Source organism: Chanos chanos, chromosome 9 (genome assembly GCF_902362185.1).
Source record: "Chanos chanos chromosome 9, fChaCha1.1, whole genome shotgun sequence".
NCBI classification, from domain to species: domain Eukaryota; kingdom Metazoa; phylum Chordata; class Actinopteri; order Gonorynchiformes; family Chanidae; genus Chanos; species Chanos chanos.
The window spans coordinates 11,602,813-11,622,951 of NC_044503.1; the positions used below are offsets into that span (position 1 = coordinate 11,602,813).

General features: G+C 39.0%; 2 protein-coding genes across 2 annotated transcripts; both read left to right on the forward strand.

The window, feature by feature from the left end:
• Positions 1-7,002: 7,002 nt before the first annotated feature.
• On the forward strand, positions 7,003-9,201 carry gid8a (GID complex subunit 8 homolog a (S. cerevisiae)). Its single transcript, XM_030784895.1, has 4 exons — positions 7,003-7,123; positions 7,432-7,628; positions 7,926-8,123; positions 9,011-9,201. Exons 1-4 carry the CDS (start codon positions 7,003-7,005, stop codon positions 9,182-9,184), a joined length of 690 nt encoding a protein of 229 aa, XP_030640755.1. The 3' UTR covers positions 9,185-9,201.
• Positions 9,202-11,072: 1,871 nt separating this feature from the next.
• slc17a9a (solute carrier family 17 member 9a) lies at positions 11,073-18,842 on the forward strand. Its single transcript, XM_030785197.1, has 14 exons — positions 11,073-11,142; positions 12,068-12,122; positions 13,315-13,512; positions 13,748-13,887; positions 14,272-14,371; positions 14,601-14,725; positions 14,914-15,013; positions 15,170-15,266; positions 15,582-15,669; positions 15,861-15,895; positions 17,837-17,952; positions 18,315-18,370; positions 18,484-18,513; positions 18,673-18,842. The coding sequence occupies exons 1-14, from the start codon at positions 11,073-11,075 to the stop codon at positions 18,840-18,842; spliced, it is 1,380 nt and encodes a 459-aa protein (XP_030641057.1).
• Positions 18,843-20,139: the final 1,297 nt, after the last annotated feature.

A 20,139-nucleotide genomic window follows, 5' to 3' on the forward strand; every position in this document is an offset into this window, starting at 1 on the left:
ACTTCATTCACTGCAGTCACATAAAGTACAGCAAGAGGAGCTGTCCATGGTGCTAACAGACCTCATACATAGACAAGAAAATCAATTTTTATATGTTCAGGATACATTTGGATTGTTTACTACTCTAAAGTAAAGCTTATAATGTATTCAGTTTGGACTAAAATGCTCTGCTGGACTATCACACTTAGAACCGTTAAGTGCATACGTTAAAATCTATATGTTATGAAAGATAAAGGCTTGCATCCACTAATATGAGATTTTATTTTCCGTCATATCTTAGAACAAACTTTTGTTGAGTCAGAGGTGAGCTGCTCCAACAGGTCTTTAAGTACTGCAGATGTTGGCTGAAATATCTCAAACTCAATTACATGAACTCAGTGGGTTTCAGTTCAAAACCAGACGGGTTTTCCAATAACTGTAGAAGGCAAAGACGTTTGAAAAAGAATTCATCTCTAAAGGAATGAATGCTTTAAAAACGAGGAGGCTTGCTCTTTGTACATTTTTATTGATGAAGGTCATGCCCCATCTATCACTGCTGCCAATAAGAGAAAGTCAAGTAACACAGTGTGTTTGGTCACCAGATTTACACTAGATTTCTGAGAACCAATGACAAATTCATCAGTTTGCATCAGTGAAACTGAATTTTTTTGGTCAAATGTCGCACTTTGTTTCAGGAGGTAAAAATTAAAACAGTGAATCTGTCATCTTCAGAGGCGAAAACAACTCCATTGTGATTATTTCATTTCTGCCCATCATAGTATTTGATATATTTTGGTGAAACTATGTTGTTATGTCAAGTGCTATAGTGTAATATATGAGTGTATTCAACAAAAGGAACTGCATTTGGGTGTTTTCAGGTTCCACAGTCTCACTAGGATTCATAATTCTTTAATAAATTTCACATCTTTAGTTTTGGATTTTGATTTTGAATGTGTTTTTTTTAAGTGGGGGCACCAACAAAATGACTTAAATGGGAGTGGGACTGTCCATTTGGTCATTTTCTTAATACTGTATTGATAATGCCTGGTACATGATCACTTTAACAGCAAATGGAAATATTTCACCCACGCTGACTGCATTGCAGATTCAGTGCTGTAGAAAATGGATTTTACAACGCTATCATTAGCATAAACAAATTAGAGCATCAACTCTTGTCCATTAAGCAGATGTGTTGCTCATTATTACAAAATGCTTGATTGCATACCCCCCCCCCCCCAACACACACACACACACACACACACGATCACAGAAGCATTGAAAGTCTATTTCTGATTATAGCCATTTGCATGTGTAAATGATGACTATTTAATGTGACTCATTCAAGGCATTTTTTTTTAATGTGAGATGAACATTAAAGGGTATTGTTTTATCTATTAATATGGTACATCAGCATTAAAAGATATTTAAGCGAATGCCTCCCACGCTTTCCCGGTAAGAATCTAGAAAAGAGGATGTCTATGCTTTGTTTTTTTTTTGTTGTTGTTTTGTTTTGTTTTGTTTTGCAACATCAAAATGGATGTCGGACAGACTAAAGAATGTACTCTAAATAGATGTGGACAATTGTCAATTAACTACTTACTTATTATAATGTTGTGGCTTTTCCTTATCATTTTTGGTTGTGTGATCTGAATGTTTTAATGTTATGTTGTTTGTCTTTTCTGATATTTGGTCCAAATTTGATTATTTGAATGTCTGAATGTAATTATCTATTTGTTTTTGACAGATAGAGAGAAAAGTGAAAGAGAGAAAAAAGAGAGAGAGTTGCTACGTACCACATTTGCACTGATCATATCATACCAACAATGTTTCATAGTGCAGCCTGTTTCAGGCAATAGTGTGTGCATGGTGTGTATAGTATGGTCCCACTGTGCTTGGATTTAAGTTATACAGCAGTAATGTGGCGTAATGACCTAGTTTCAGATACCCAAACCAGCCAATCTCTTTTCTGACTCTCAAATCTGTAGGCCAGCCCATCTTCTTCTCTTCACACAAAGGAAGGAAGACAAGGAATGGAGGAAGGAAGAAAGAAAGAATTGTGAATGGATTATGTGCATATATATTTATATATCGGTCTTGGGTCACATTTTATAGAAATCTATTCCACTGCATTTATTTAGGATCAGTCTTGTGTGAAACTGTGTCCTCAGCAGTATTTTTACTGGAGGTCAAAAACTAGAGCACAATTCTCTCTCTACGCACTGAGAAAGAATGGAACAACCATACAATTCTGACAAATTCAATAGGAATTTAACCATGTCCATTAGTTTCTTCTCTTTATTTTTTCAATAATATCTGCAAAAAAAAAAAAAAAATCATAATATTTTAACGATTATGATTTTGGGTTAGGCTTGGGTTATTGTGATGTGATGAGTGTATAAAGGGTAAGATACCTTTGTTCATTGATTTGTTAGTTAAATGAAAATGCCATGGTTATTAAATTTTGAGTGGAGCCCACATCTAAAAAGACTTCAGCGTAAAAGGAATGGAGCAGATGCTGCCCTCTAAAGGTTCGAGTCAACAGTGCTTCATGACATGTTCCCTGTGTCAAGTCGATGCTCGAAGGGTCCTTGTGCCAGCTCATGTTTCCATAGTAACAAGAAGCCTTCATAGACAAAACAGCGACGGAGGTGACACACACAGTGAGTCTGTATGGCTTCCTTTATGAAAGTACTTGACAATATTGGGTTTTTTCCCTAACCCCTTCACATTTCATCAATTCATATCCACTACCCAAATGCTAGCCCAGATAAAATCACTAATGATCATGATTCCTCCAAAATAAAACAGTAATCAGCATATGGGGAGAAAAAATATTTGTTGTAATCATCTACTTTTATTGATACTTGTAACATAAAAACCAAGGTATGTGAGATCAACAATCCATAAATGAAAACTGCTCGCTGGATTAAAAGCTTTTTAATTTTAGTCAGTTTTTATGTACGAATTCTTGAATCCATAGATCAAATTCTTGGACAGCATAAGATTTAAGCAAGCAAACACCCTTTATTCATGCATCCATTATTTCAATAACCAAGACATTTTCTAATGCATATAGTATGTATCAGATGTGGTGCTCAGATCATTCAGAATAATAATTATTATTATAGTTTGCATTTAAATATCTTATTCACAACTTATTCTGTTCTTACTAAGGTTTTGTAAATGGACCATGAAAAGTAATAATTCTCCCCAAAGTAATTCAAAAGGGACTCCAAACTGTCCAGCCTCCTTTGTTCAAAACAGCAAGCTTAATATCCCGAGAAGCTTCTCCGCGTTACCTCCAGTCTAATCTATAGGTACAAAATCTGTTTGTTTATTTGTTCGGACTGGCTTTTGATTGGGCAGGTTGTTAATCCTTGCGGAGATTGCAAACGTTAAATACGAGACTTATTGGACATGGCAGCAAAAACAGGTGGCAGACACAGCTGAAAACAAATAAAATTTTATTTCCGTCTACAATGAACGAGACCAGGGAAAACATATCGCCACGTACGGACCACGGCAGTCCTAACATATGCTTGCCTTTCTCTCTAAATGCAGCCAAGCCACCGGCAACACTACGCATGGATCCTATTGTCATTGAGAACACGTGTGCCTACGACGGGAATGGAATCGCCAGTGGGTACAACGGGGACTACTTTGCATCCAAGGTGCCCAAAAAGTCCAGAACTTTGCGCTTGAACATCAATGCGCGTGAAAGGAGACGTATGCACGACCTTAATGATGCACTTGACGACCTAAGATCGGTAATCCCTTACACACCAGGTCCGGCGGTGAAGAAACTTTCCAAGATTGCCACTTTGCTGCTAGCCAAGAATCACATCTTAATGCAAGCCCATGCTTTGGAGGAGATGGGGAGAATATTAGGTCAGATCAACTCAGGACGCAACGTGATTACACCACCGTGCTGGGACCCCACTGGTCCACCGCCTGTGTGACATCTTGGCCTAAAACATCGGATATTATTTGCTTAGCTTAAAACTTGTTCCTGAATTGTCTGTCACAGGTTTATCGTATTCTTGGAATTCCCTTTATAAACTAATGTTCATTTGCATCTCAATGCTGTTGTTCTGAACAGATTTTCATGTGTTCTCTTTAAGTCATCAATTGAGACTTGAACATGAAATCTTGTGTGAACCTAAATAAAATCTTTACATTTCAGCTTGTAATGTATGTGCGTTTTTTTTATTCAACTTTTATTAGCAACACATGCGTGTGTGTGTGTGTGTGTGTATATACATTATATATATATGTATATATAAAATGAATGTTAGAAACATTCAAGCCTCAAACTCAAACACTGTCATATATATCATTCTTTATATACTTTATCTATGGACTATTTATATAAAAACAAGATATTTAATACTGATAGGAAAGAACTGTAAGCAATGATATCGTGTGCATAAACGTATGTTGATGCTGACTGGATCTAAACAGGAACAGGTTTCCATATGAAGAAATGTCTTCACACAAAAGAACACGATTTCGCCTGCAGAACATCTGTGGTGCCAGTTTGAGCATATAGGTCACATATTATCTCACTCTTAGAATGAACTTATTGCTTTAACATTTCATATGAAACATACATGAATAAACAGAAATGTATGGGAAAACAGAACTGAAGTAAACCAGCATTTTAAGAGACATTTGAAAACGTCCACCTCAAATTTAATTTCAAAATCATGACACAGATAACCCTGAATAAATCCGATCTAATATTTCATTGTTTTTTAGCTAACCAAACTAGAAATACACAACAAGTCTAAAAGGGCCGCATTTCAAAACAGTCTCTAAGATACTGTATTTCTCCTCTTTATTGTAAAACCATCTGTGTGAAAATGACATCAGAAAATATTTTCCTGCGCCACCTGTTTTGGCTGAAAGGGAGCATATGGTGTGATCCACCTAGATGGTCCAAAAACATAAACAGATTGTCATTGGACCACACAAGGTATAAAAAAAATAAATCAATAGTTAATACCCTTTGCTGTATTATAAAAATGCAGAAAAACAATGGATGGTCTCAGTCTCCTTGTAAATAATTCCCTGAGCACACATTGTTATTACGCTAATACCCTCTCCCTCTGCAATTGTCATCCTGTTTTATGAATAGAGGGACTTTACATCAGTCAAAGGAATTGTTATTTCTGTAATAACACAACTGGGCTAGCTTAATCAGGGTAAAGGACACAACCATCCTTTAACAGCATTTCAGTTCCTGTTTTGAGGCAACAACATAATGTCAGACAATAAAGGGATTTAACAAGTGTAAGTTTGTTTGTGAAGGTAGAGAAAGCTACAGTCAACTGACCTTCATTATCAGATCATATATCAACTGTCTGTGAAAAAGTACAGTCAAACGGTAGGATTCGTTGCTCTGAGGACCTATACACCGGCAAAATTGTTGTCAAGTCTATAATTAAGTATGTACAAAAACAGCAACAATAAGAAAGAAAAACAGCAACAACAACAACAACAAAATCATCTAAAAATTAACGTCAAATACATACATACATACATAAAGTGGAATGTAGGTAACGGAGGAAGTATTTAATCATTAAAAGGTTTAACATTAGTACCCTGTGGGTTTGCACTGTATGTCAGTGTTGCATTTAACTGATTTTTTTTTTTCAATTTAGCTGTTACATACAACTTTAATGGATATGCTGATAGTACACCACTGTGACTGAATTATACCTAACAATAACTCATATTTATTGTAAAACAGATCTGTTACTGAAGACACTATGTGACATGGATTGCTTGTATGGTTTAGCCAGTGTCTGATCTATAACCCACAAAAAGCTGAACTCATGTTTTAAAACTGAGTAAAAAATATGCTTTGTGATATCTTAGAATATACCTCCACCCACTGCATTCAGCTATCTTGAGGTATATTCACAAATATATAAGAATTCTTTGCAAATAAACAGTGACCGACAGTATTCCAAAAAGGTTTACTTTCACGAGAAGTCATTGTGTAAATATTTCATATCTGTCCCATTCTGCACGACTCTGCCTATAGCTCTGCCACAGCAACTATAGCGTCACATTTTTGACCAATGAAATCGCTTTGTTTAACTCTCGTCCTAAGCCACCAACCCTTTTCTATCGCGTGATCACGAGCGAGGCCCACCGCCACTCTCAAAATTCACAGTAAGTATTCAGTAATTATAAATGCATTTTCAATAACAAACTGCAAGAAACAGGGGCTATAACGCTATTTTCCGAAATATTGCATTTATATTGTTTAACCAGCTATATCTACACCAGAACGGATATTAAATCGTCGCTGAGTTAATAGCGGGTTCAACGCTAGTCGATAGCAAGTTTTAGGCTTCAATGTTTTGCTTTCTCTCGAGGCCCCAGCTGATGTAGCGTCAACAAACCTACACGATTATTCACTCTGTAGATAAATTTATACTGTCATTGTCAATTCTTCACCGCAAGCGAAAATAGGTGACGCGAACTGTTATTGCCTTCGTCGGCTTCTCTTTTACTAGCATATATTTTCCTCAAATTTTGGCAATCAAATACTGCTTCAGCTAGCTAACTTGTTTAGCCAAGCCTCCTCTTTCGGCTGATCAGGGTTCACCGCGAAAATATGAACGCTGTCCCGTCCACACAAGGAGCGTGCACATTTCCGAAAGCTCTGGAAGGGGACAATTTTTGTTTATTTGTTAAGTCTGGGGTAGCATGTCATTGTTCCAGTCTCATGGGTCATTTCTAAATTATGCTTATGTTACGTTACGGCTATGAAGTATATAGTTGGGAGCAAACTATCTTTTAGTCATAACTTATTACTGCTTAACAGTCCTTGAGTTTGAAGCGATTTGCTAAAAGTTTGTTCGATACATGGCTATGGATCTTATAGTCATTTCCCTTAATTAAGGTAAGGAAGCTGGTATTGTTTACTGGTAAAAAATTTTTCCGACGAGGTAAGATGTAACGGAGACATAACACTGATTAAAATGCCCTTTTTACCCTGCCAGATTCTCCATGATGAGCTACGCAGAAAAACCTGAGGATATTACAAAAGAAGAATGGATGGATAAACTAAATAACGTGCACATTCAGCGGGCAGATATGAACAGACTGATCATGAACTACCTTGTAACTGGTACGTTTTTGCTTTGTGATGAAATTAACTTTCCCTATTTACACTTGTTGGTTATATCACATCGTTCTGTCATATGCTCCTCACGCCAAGTTCTCCTGTGGTTTTGAATGTGTTATAGATTGTGATTTTGCTCAAGTAGGCTCTTACCAGTACTTTTAAAAAATCATTATCATCGTTAAATCATTGATTTAATCGTTGTTTTTTTAACACCATCATTAATCTAATGAGTTCATCAAAGAGAAAACTTGTGTGTCAGTATATACAGAGGAAATTAATTTGTAAATATGTTTAATTTCGGTGTCACCTAGAGGGATTTAAGGAAGCAGCCGAGAAATTCCGGATGGAGTCTGGGATTGAGCCTAGCGTGGACCTGGACACTCTGGATGAGCGGATTAAGATCCGAGAAATGATTCTTAAAGGTCAGATCCAGGAGGCCATCGCTCTTATCAATAGCCTTCATCCAGAGCTGCTGGATACCAACCGTTATCTGTACTTTCACCTTCAGGTAAAGATCTCTTCACTTTGTACGCTGAGAGAGAATGTCAATCAATATGGGTTCCCCTCTTTTTTTTTTTTGCTCTTATAATTATAAGGTGAATGAGCTGAGTGTGCACTAACACACGTTGTTTTCTTCTCCATTCCTTTTTTTTCTTTCTTCTCCCTGTTTCCACTCGAAAATGTTTCACCGGTGGAAATCTCTCTTACAACCCCCCCCCCCCATCATCTTCTGTTCACCCTCTTCCCTCTCATCCTTTTCCGCCTTTTTCCGCCTCTTCTCGACCTCTCTCCTTGCCCTTTACAGCAGCAGCATCTGATCGAGCTGATCCGTCTGCGTGAGACGGAGGCTGCGCTGGAGTTTGCCCAGACGCAGCTGGCCGAGCAGGGAGAGGAGAGCCGGGAGTGCCTGAGCGAGATGGAGCGCACCCTCGCCCTCCTGGCCTTCGACAACCCCGAGGAGTCGCCTTTCGGAGACCTGCTCAACATGATGCAGAGACAGAAGGTAGGTCAGAGACTAGTGACGTTTTTCCGGTCCGTTCTCACAGAACATAGGAGGTTGACGTTTGTTTGAAGAAAGTATTGACTTGACACGTTAAGGCTGGATGCCACATTCGCGCGATCCCTTTGAGACCGAGTGCGACGTTTGCGTGTTTCTGCCTTTAGAGCCGGATGCGATGTGCGCGCGTTTTAGATGACGTCATGGTTTTCAAGACCCGTGAACGATGAAATGCATTGTGATTCGCTGGAATACACGTGAGGAAGGCAAAATGCTTTGTTTATTTTTAGCCCGTCTTAGCCTCTTGGTCACCTTTTGGACCGCAAAAACATTTCAAAAGCTGCCCTTCAGACAGCGACAATGGCTGACGACCTGAGTGAGGGGAGAGACAGTGATGCGCTCCCCTCACTCAGGAAAATAAGCAAAGCATTTCGTGCTGAAAACAAACAGACAAACAAACGAAAACAAGCATTTCGCCATCCCCACGTGTATTTCAGCGAATCAGATGCATTTCATCGGTCACAGGTCTTAAAAATGAATACATCATTTAAAACGTGTTCACATCGCGTCTGACTCTAAAGGGAGACAAACGCAAACGTTGCACGTGGTCTTAAAGGCATCGCGAAAATATTGCGTCCAGCCTTAATGGGTTAAGGCTTTTCACACTCCTACATTCTGACCAGTAGGTGGTGTCCGTAGCCAAGCTGCAAAACTGTTAGAAGCTCTTTGCTTCTTTCATTTGTATTGATTCATGTAAAGACTGGATTGGCAATGACTAATAGTGGTAGTGGTTTGCCTTTACTCATCCAGATTGCTGTTTAGATTGCTCCTTTTATGTGCCTTAGCGACTGCCCTGTCAGTATAAGATCAATAAACCTGGTCTCTCTCTTTAGGTATGGAGTGAGGTGAACCAAGCAGTGCTGGATTATGAAAACAGGGAGTCAACGCCAAAGCTGGCAAAACTGCTGAAACTTTTATTGTGGGCACAGAATGAATTGGACCAAAAGAAAGTGAAATATCCCAAAATGACAGACCTCAGCAAGGGCACAATTGAAGATCCCAAGTAGAAACTCGCAACAGCATGGACACCAATACTATTCTGCTATTTATAAACAGTCAGTGACTGGATGATATATATATATATATATACATACATACATACATATATATATTAAAAACAAATGTATAAGAATAAGTCATTTTTTTCTTGGAGCTCATAAAAGCAAACTAATTTAATGAACCATGCAAATCACAATATGGTTTTACCTTGAAAGTGTTGATGGCTAAACAAAACGGTTTGGAGACATTCGAACGTGAATCAAACAAACGAGAGTTGCTGGTTATCAAATTTTAATGTCATAAACATATCTTAGTAGTATTTATCATTAATATGTATTGGTATCATGTTTGATTTAAGTAACGATGTTTCGACGACTTTGTTTTAACGCCACTGTGTTTTCACATTGAGTGTGCAGGGTGATAGTTTGTACATGCAGTGTGGAGTTTTTATGCCTAAATTAGGCCCTCTTAATTAACAAGAGAGTAAAATTCATCCCATAACCCGGAGAAAGTGTTAAAGGCGACTTCCTCGTAAAGTGGCACCTTTACAGCTGTGCCAAGACTCTCCTGGCTTTTAGAGCTTGGATGATACCGCTGAGCTTGAGTGAATACCTTTTGTAAAGGATTTGACGATATAAGTGGGGGTTTTAACAGATTTTGACCCTCAAATTGTTGGATGAATTTCTCTCTCTTTTGTTTTTCCTTCTGTTGTCATTTTCGCCTCTGCCATGGTTGCTTGGGTTATAATGCTATTTTGTATTTTACGAGGGCAGACGTGCTGATTATTTGCTTTCTGGTTTGCGTAGCATCGCGAATGGGGGAGGCTGTAAAGCAGATATGATTGTTTTTTTTATGAGCGCACCTTGACAGAGCTGCTTTGTTGTGAACATTGCTTTTCTTTACCAGGCTCTTCCACGCGCGTGTGTTTTGAAGACTTAAGTTCGCAGGTGGCCACTGGATGCTGCTTTGATTTGTGATGCTTTGAATGTTTGTGAAAACTCGACTGCTGTTGTAATCATCATGTATCGGCGATACACTGCTTTGCATAACCGCAAATCCCCCGCCTGTGTCAGCAAGGTGTCATGGGAATTATTCAAATACGAGCTAACGAGGGAAGGCGTACACAAACACTTCTCATTACCTTTTCGGTATCCACGTTAAGTGTCGTCACGTTTTCCACGTTTGAACTTGGATACGAATGAGTCGACAGAAATGACTGTATAGCAATGTAATATGAAGTGGTCCGGCCCGGGGTACTAAGAAATCTGCCTTTTTTTCTTTTTTTTCCTTTTTTCCTTTTTTTTACTTTCAGTGCATTTATATGCACAAAATTATACTGTCATAGTAGTCACTACAACGCCGCTCATGCCTTGATGTTAAGATTTAGAATTTTTTTTTTTTAATGATTTTCATTTAGTACCAGCTGCTGAAGTACATTCTGCCCCATCAGTTTCCATTGTACAGTTGACTTGTGTGATGAGCAGACCTCACAAGGATAACCATATAATGACCATATATCCTGTTTCTAAGGTCAGATTTACATATACAATATTCTTTTGAGACAATATTAATAAAATATTCTTTTGAGAATTAACTTGTGCTGTGTTATTAAACCACTGTGTGTGCCTCAATGTAACTCATTCGTATGAAACACGCGTAGCAGACTAACACGTAAGGCTGATTCAACCAAATATTTTCGGAGTCAGCTCGACAGCTGTAGACGCCCTCTCCTGTTTTACCTGTCGTTCCTGTATAGCAGTATGCAGCTGCTCGCCTCAACCAAATATATGTAATGTAGACTGACTGAACATTGCAGCTGCAATCTAAAACAGTCTGCACACTGGATGGCACTTAAGCATAAATCGGATCTCAATCCGAATTTGGACTCTGTCAAGAATGCCGGAGATGAGAGTGCGACGATCCAAGAAAGAGGACAAAAATACGATAACGTGGCGAAATGGTCCAGGTAGGGTTGGGTAACTCGATGTAAAGTAATTCTTGAAACGTTCGGCTTTCTTGTTGAAGTTTGTCACTATTATGCGGTCGTTAAACTGTGCAAGCCTATGTCCTCAACACTGAACAAATGAAAGTTTTACAGGTGAATTGTTGACGTGACGGACACATGCTCTCACTTTTTCTTAAACCATTTAATTGCCCAAACGCGGAATCAAAGGTTGCTCCAAATTAAAGGTGCCGAAACTCTTTGAGTTGGTGTGCCAAAAACAATAACTGAGCCTTACTTTTGGGGACGTAGTAGACCGATTTAAAGTAGTTTGTGATATTGTTGTGGATTATGCCCAGTGGAACAGCGATCCGAACTGTCAATTCACGGTCAGGAGAAACCTTAGCCAGTGTTCATAGCCAAGAGGCAAAGAACAAATCTGACCTTCTTTTATCCCAAAACGAAAATCTGCGGCGCGAGGACACTTAACACAGACTTTTCTATTGACGCAATACACACTGGCCAGTTTCGGTACACTACCTCCTGAAGACAGCGGGTCTCGTGACTGTGGGTTACCATTTAAAGCGAGCATATGAGCATCAGAGGATTAAGTTAGAGTTCAACTGAAAGTCTTTATGGGTAAAATGAGTGATCTCAGTGAGTTATAGTGTGGTAAGACCATTGGTCACAACTCCACCGGTTCCATTACATTTCATTGCGTTTATTCATTTACCAGATGCTTTTATCCGACGTAGCTTCCAAGACCGGCGGAATACAGACCAAGCAGGTTCCAGTGTCTTAAAAGGCCATTCTATCAGGCTTTTCATGCACATCAATATCTTGAGTTTAGAGAGAGGAGGTGATTCCAGTGAGCAGATGATGGCCAACACTGGACGACTTTGAGATGGTTCAACAAGTCCTGGTTCCTGTTGCGCTGTTCTCGTTTCAGAACTGGGAATGGGTGTACGCATGGGTTCACTGACCCATCCTTCCCAGCATCATTGGTACAGGCTGGTGGTAGTGGAGTTATGTCGGCTAGAATGTTTTCCCGGCATGCCTAATTGAGCAATGTTTGAACACCACAGCATATCTGAGCACTGCTGGTGATCAGAAGCATCCCTGCCTGACTCCATTCCTGCTGGGTAACAGACTATGTCACAAAGCTTACGCCATCTCAGAGTGGTTCCAGGAACATGAGAGTGAGTTCACTTTATTTGAGTGGCCTGTGCAGTCCCCAGACCTCAATCCAGTACAGTATACCTGGTCTGATATGGAACAGACTGTTCAGCTCATTAATGTATCATCACCCAGTCTATAGCAGCTGCCTGATACCATTACACTGGCATGAACCAACTTCCCACCATGGAAGCAATGAGGGGTCCAACCTAGTCCTAGACAGCTGTGCCTAATAAACTGGCCACTGAGTGTATTTTGTCCATAGCTGCTCTCAGCATAACACAGGATAGTATCACATGCTCACCACTCCATTCTTTAACCTTTGTGCAAGTGGTAGGGGTACCTTTAAAATATTTTTAAAAAAAACACACACACAAACACAAAAATGTCAGAAAGGAGTTTTTCTTCTTCTTATTTTGTACTTAATACACTGAAAAAACATAGTGACAATGGGGTTTGTTATCAGAAACTATCAGTGTCATCTAAGGTTAATCACTTTGTGTGAAGTATAGTATAAGTTAAAGTATACTTAAGTATACTATAAGTTAAATTTTGTAAAATGCAATGATACTGTGAAATAAATGTGAGAGTAAAAAGTGTGACAGCCAGCCTCTGTTTGCCCAACTCTTTCATAGTAACAGTCTGATTGTAGATAATGTGCACTGTTTTAGTCTTCTGTTAAAAAATAATAATGTGTTGCCATTTATATATGGCACATAATGGAGTACCACTTCCTTATAACACCTTGTTACATATTGTTGACAGTTGTTGCCTTGTGAAACTTATGTACCAATAAGTTCTTAGCTACCTAAATCCAGTTGTGAAGCCACAACTGTACACATGAAGTCAGTGTTTCTTATTGGATAAGGTAAGAAGACAGCTTTGCGAGCCTCTTCTCTCTTCTCCCAGTCATGGGCTTACTTTGCCACAGGATATGTTTTGGACAGCTCTACTAAACCCTTCTAAATGAACAGTTTTCATTTGAAGTAGCGACCGTTTGTCTTTTTTCCTTCCCCTTAGGCCTTTGGCGCGGACATGGACGTTGATGCTCCTCCTGGTAACCTGCCTGCTCTACTGGGCCAGGATGGCTATGCCAATCTGTGCGGTTACCATGGCAACAGAATTCCGGTGGAGCAAGACACAGTCAGGTGTGGTGCTAGGCTCCTTCTTCTGGGGCTACTGCTTCACCCAAGTCCTTGGAGGGTATGCCAGTGATAGGTACGACCATGAGGACTCCAAGAACCTTTGTTTCTACCCCTCAGTTTACCCGTGTACAACGCAAAATGTTTTCCCTCCAGCTTAAGCAAATGCTTGACCCCTTTGACAACTCAATTTAAAGTTCTAATTTTTGTTGTTGTTGTTATAAAGTGTTGATTAACAGATCTATTGTGACGGCAACATTGCTCCCCTGCAGTATAGTATATCACTGAAGATTGTATGATTGTTTTGATAGGATTGGTGGAGAGAGGGTCCTGCTGTTGTCCACCTCTGCTTGGGCTGCAATGACAGCTATCACACCGGCTCTAGCCAATCTAGGCAGTCAGCCACTCGTCACCATGACATTAGCCAGGTTCCTCATGGGTGTCCTTCAAGGTGAGACAGTTTGAACAGTGTGAGATGGGGAGAACTTAAGACAAAAGAAATGTGATACTGTTATTAAAAAAAAAAAAAAAAAACAGAGAAAACAGAGGCTGATCTGCTGAACTGTCTCGCACGCTACGATTACTCGGTTTTTTAGAGAGGCGGTAGCTTTATGTACAAATTGGACTATTGAAACGTTTGACTTAAACCCGTCAAACCGGCTGTTTGTCACAACGCTGACTTGTTTTGGGAACCACATCTGGCACAAACAATTTAAGCAGTGTTAAATTCTCCTTTATTTCCTGTGGCAGTTCTGCGAATTTGTGCTTTAACTGGAATATGAAGAGGATGTAATTAGCTTTCCCGAAGTTTAATTCTACTCTAATGTGTCAGCAGGCGTTCACTATCCTTCCTTGACAAGCATCTGTGCGCAGCGTGTTGTGGAGGGAGAGAGAGGATTCCTTACTAGTGCGTTAGGCTGTGGTTGCTACCTTGGGTGAGTAGCTATCTACACATGCATGTACTCCAAACACACAGTTTCAGTTTATGTCAGCTGTTTTTAAACATATGTTTTGGTCAATTTCCACCAACATCATCTCCAGTTATGCTCAAATAAATTTTTGTGGACATATTAAGCCAACCTCCACTGTCCTGTTGTGTCAGTTCCTTTTATTTGATTTGCCAGTCCACATCAGTGATGCCTCTTTTGAATGCTTTTGTGTCAGGATGCTGTTAGTGGGTTGGATAGGGTCACTGATGCTGGAGTGGTATGGCTGGAAGAGTGTGTTCTATGGTGCCGGGCTTCTCTCAGGGATCTGGGCCTACAGCATATGGAGATTTCTGCTACAAGGTACATGTGCAAAAGTCTATCTGGCAGCCACGCTGTTTTATGTTTTATTTAAGAGCGCACAGTTTCCATTATACATTATACAGTTGTGAGTGGTGTATATAGGGTTTGTACTCTAAAAGTGGTTTTAGCTCGATTGTGGTTACAGCATGGTTGTAAATGATATTTGAACTTTTTTTTCTAAGCAGCAGGTCCACTTTTCTCACTGGAATTGCTCTGTTCTAATTGTGTGGCTCAAACAAGACCTTTGAATACTAAATGGATGAATTTATTTAAACATCCTTGTGTTTGGTGAGTTTGAAAACAACACAGTGCTTCTCATTTATTCACTGAGTCAATACACTAATACAGCTGAGTTTTAATAATGTGCATCTTCTTTCATGGTAGTCACATTCTGTACACACTTCACTTGTTTTTTTAATCATATTTTTACTCTGTTTATCAAAGGGCCATGGGCTTTGCCCACCTTTGCTTCAACAGTTCATATTTCTGTCTGATGTCATGGCTGCCAACCTTCTTCAAAGAAACATTCCCTCAAGCAAAAGTAAATAACAAAGACTGATCCTGTTTGACTTTCATATTGTCCTTGCTATTGAATTAAGTCACTGCGAGAATGGAAATAATTTGTGCCTGAGAGCAGTAGACTATATGTACAGTACATAAATACAACTACACAAACACTGTATATAAAATTATTATTTTGTAACAACTGTAGGAGATAGATTTTACTTTATTGTAGTTCACTGTATTGTGTTTATTTACTGTATTGTTTGCTATTATTGTATTGTAGTTTTATATTTGAATGGTCATCATAGTTACAGGTGTGTGTAATGTTAACATAAGCGTTTCTGTTTTTAAGGGTTGGGTGTTCAATGTGATTCCTTGGTTAGTAGCCATTCCCTCATCGCTATTTGGAGGTTCTGTATCCGACTACCTCATCAAAAACGGTAAAAAAAACCAAAACCCTGATTTACATGATTTTTGCATGGCTGTGTCAGCCAGAGTATGTTAAAAAAAAACCAAAAAAAAAACAAGTGTTCTCTCAGGTGTTTCCTTGTCACGGTCTGGTGCTCTTCTCCCTCAGAACCCCACTGCAGTTCTACTGTACAGTGATTTCCTTGTTCTTCTTTGTCCCTAGGCTTTGCAGTAGTGGTTGTGAGAAAGTCGATGCAGGTAGGTTTAACAAGTCACACGCTTCATTGTTTGCTTGTCACACGTGTCCTCACTCTTTTGTGTATGATATTCAACACAGATTTGTATATTGTTAATGCAGAATTGCTCAATCAGCATTGAGTAATTCAAGTGTTTTCAACAAAAAGTTTTCATACAAACCTCCAAACCACACTGCATTTAATAATACAAATGAAGCATGTGATTTGCCAGCTATGTTAATTAGTTTGGTTTGGAGGGAGACTGCATGTTGTGTCAAGTCAAAATATGTCAGGCCTTTTGCCTGAGCGCTCTCAGATTTAGAATAATGCTCCCCTTTTTATTGTCAATAAGACAATCTCATTCAGCTGTTCAAAATAGTTTTATATCCAAATCACATGCCTCTCATGATTTTTCTGATTTGATCAACATTATTCATTAAAGACATCAATGTCAACCTGCTTTATCCAGATAAAAACAAAAAAAAAGTACACTGTAGCCTCTCAGCAACTCAACTCATTGGTTGTGAATGTTCCCGCTGTTTGTCAGCTTGTCCAATTGGGAAATGCCATGAAACCTGTTTTTACCTGGCACGTCACATGCGCCTGGTTACTCCAACAAAACCAGTCAGGTTGCACCCGAATAATAGTGGTGCGTCACTTGGTATTTAGAACACTTGATTTAGAACGGATAGCAGACACGATGAAGAGGAGTTTAGGCAGAGGAGTAAACCTGTCAGATTCAACTGTTAAAAAAAAAAAAAAAAAAAAAAACACAGTCAAAGAAAGGTTCACAACCGCAAATGAAAGGAAGTCATGTCGAGGTACGATGAAGCCCGCTGAACTCTAGTGTCGTGACAAAGCTACCTTGGATTACCAAGAAAACTCTTTTCAACGATAGATTTAAAAAACCTGAAGGAAACTGGTTCTTGACCTGGCTCAATCCTCCTGCTTACTCATTGTAATAGAAGAGAAGAAGGAAATGTTCTTGCTGTCTCTCAGAAGGACCCCAAGGCAGTGCACTCAGGGAATATACTGCTCAGTTGGTGGGCATGTTCAGACAACTGTTTAAGTTATTAATGGACTCTAGTGTTGTCCCACAAGCATGGGAGGAATGTATCATCGTTTCAGTGCCTAAGCCTCAAGCTAAAGGCCTGAAAAACTTCAAGTCGGTGACACTTCGTTTGTAGTGAGCAAGTGCATAGAAAGAGTGATCTTGAATGCACTCTTGCAGTGCACTTAGTAAGAGGTTGGGGGTGCCAGTCTGATTCTCTTAAATCCAGCAGATTATCTGAATTCCAACTGCCAGATGATCCAAATTCTTATGACTGGATTTTATATGTGAATTTGTCATCTGCTTTAATACAGTATGTTCAAATTTACTGCTGATTCACCTTCATGGCTTAGACATCAATCTACCTCTGGTTTTAAGGATTTGGGATTTTTACAGAACAGGCTACAGAATGTTCTCATGAATAAATGATTTTAAATTGGATGAAATTGCTTGAAATTTAGGGACTCTTCGGGGCTTTGAATTATTTCCCATCCTTTCCTGTATTATACGAATGACATAATAGGTAATGGCATTAAACAGACTCTCATGGAAGGCACAGATGACATGGCTCCAGTAGCCTGTTGTAGATAAGAGTTCCTCCATGTTTTTGCTTATTCTTCATCCTTATTATTGAATTACCTTGAACCTCCTGGTTTGAGGAAAACTTCTTTGAATTCAGTATCTTCAAGACCAAAACGTGGTTTGTGGGGTCCTCTGACTGTAAAGAGGACCAGCAGCGCCTCATCCTGCCGAGCAGAACAGAGTGACAGTCTAACAGCGACCTTTCAGGCAAAAGGACGTCCAGTCTCACTCCTCAGATCCCATAATATCCGTGTATAGTATGTGCACGCATGAACTGGTCCAGCAATCACCTTTACTTATGTATTAATGGTGGTTTTGTTGTCCGTGCAGTTCTGCGCCATGGGAATTGGCAGTGTGTTTATCTTTCTACTCAGTAAGACAGACTCCTTCTTCACCGCAATGATCTGTGTTTCCACTGCTGTAGGTCTGTCCACTTTCAACAACAGGTAGGCCACCCCCCCCCAAAAAAAACCCCAGTGTGCTCATTTCCAGTTATAAAACAAGTGGAAAGAAATACATGTTTTCAACAGTTTGAGCTAAGCACTGTATGTGCTCTTTATTTGTTGACCTTGAAATGTTTATGAATAGCTCTTCCTGTCACACCTTTATAACACTCGGTGTGTGTGAGAGAGAGAGAGAGTGTGTGTGTTTGTGTGTGTGTGAATTGAAAAATGTGTGTGAGACCTCAGATCATCTCAGGGGCCGTACAGTTTTTGAGACATTTATATACAGAACATATAGTTACTCTGTGTTTGTGTCTTTAATTGTAATTCATATATATTAACATGAGGATATGACCCCGTTGTAGTGGTGTGGGAGTCAACGTTCATGACCTTGCCCCATCATGTGCTGGAGCGTTGTTTGGTCAGTCTGAGTTTTTTTTCCCATCGTTTGCATCTTTATGTCCTTTAATTTACAAAATTTCCAATCAAAATTACTTTCTGAATTTAGATTTCTGTTTTTTTTTTTCCCTACAGGAGTTATGAATACATGTGCTGCTTTCACAGGTACATAGAAAATTGAAGGCACAAAATTTCCTAGAGGCCATTTCTGTCCGTTATGATTCAGAACATCAGTCAAAGATTCTCTTATATACTAATGCGTGTCCTTCAGAGATGCTGAGTATGTTACATGTGTGTACATTTGTCGTACTGTGTGCTCTGCAGGTCTGTTAGTGGTTTACATCTCAGGATATCTGATTGAAGTCACAGGCTCCTGGACTGCGGTGTTCTCCCTACTTTTTTGGATAAATATTTTGGGCTTTGTAACCTTTCTTGTGTTTGGAAAGGCACAGCGTGTTGACCAGGACCATCAATCCCATGTTACAAATAGCTAAATTATTGACAGATATCTCAGAAGTAGTTCAGAGATTCAACACTTGGATTACAAGTATTCATTACATGAAAAAAAAAATGCTTGCATTGTTCAATGTTGTAACTACATTGAGTTTCCCCTAAATGTCTCAGGTCATTAAAAAAAAAAAAAAAAAATCCACACACAATAGAAATCATTATCCATGTATGTCCAGAAACAGATTAATAAATGTGATCTTTTTTTCTGTAATGTTTGTATTTTTATAGAAATATTTACAAAACATATTTTACAGATTGTATTGTTATTTTGTTGACATTTGTACTTAAAATTACTCTTTTGGTTAATAAATTAGCGCACTACATTTGCTGTCGACTTCTTGTGTAAGGACTGAAATTTATCAGGTGGTGGCAGCAAAGTCCTCAGCATGTTTTAGGAAATTTATGGAAGTGATTTACACCCTTATATGTCACGTGATAACTAATGCAAAAGTGTATGAAGAAACTGACACATTATATTAAAACAGATTAAGCATGAAGGTAAACTAAATATGTATGGATGCTGACTGAGGATATTCACCAGCTAGGCCACGTTTTTAGTATGAATTATGCAGTTCTAGGATATGACTGTATAATCACTCATACTACACAGTTCATGAAACCATCATCATTTCACATCTTCCAGCTTTTTGAAACTCTTACTGAAATCTCTAATCCATTCAAGAATTGGTTATCAGTTCCAAGCAGCACATCAGCAAACCTTATGTGTTCATAATTCGATGATGTCTTTGGTAAAAATAAATAAATTGTTTGTGTGTGTGTGTGTGTGTGTGTGTGTGTGTGTGTGTGTGTGTGCGTGCGTGCGTGCGTGTTTGTGTGCGTGCGTGCGTGCGTATTTTTCAATAAATTTACAGTTTACATTTCAGGTGGAGACCCATGATCAGCTTTTGTATCTTGGCAAACTGACATCACAGTTTCAAAATATTTCAATAAAATCATAATTTGTGATTAAGAAGAGATTTAGACTAAAACTAAAATAATTGAATCATATGTGTGATTTGATTTGTACTGATGAAATACTGACAATACTGCTTAATACACAGTAAATACATAGTTGTCTGAAACGGCAAGTCCAGCCATTCATTACATTTGTACCGATGTCTGAAAGGCAAGGTCTTCAAAATTATTAAATTATTTAATAGTCAAAATAATGAGAATATGCAGGAAAGATTAAGAGGGTTTACATGTGGGGTGGTACGCCCGTTTATTTTCGGTGACCCCCCTTGAAAGCGGTACGGATACGTGAATACGCAGATGGCTGGG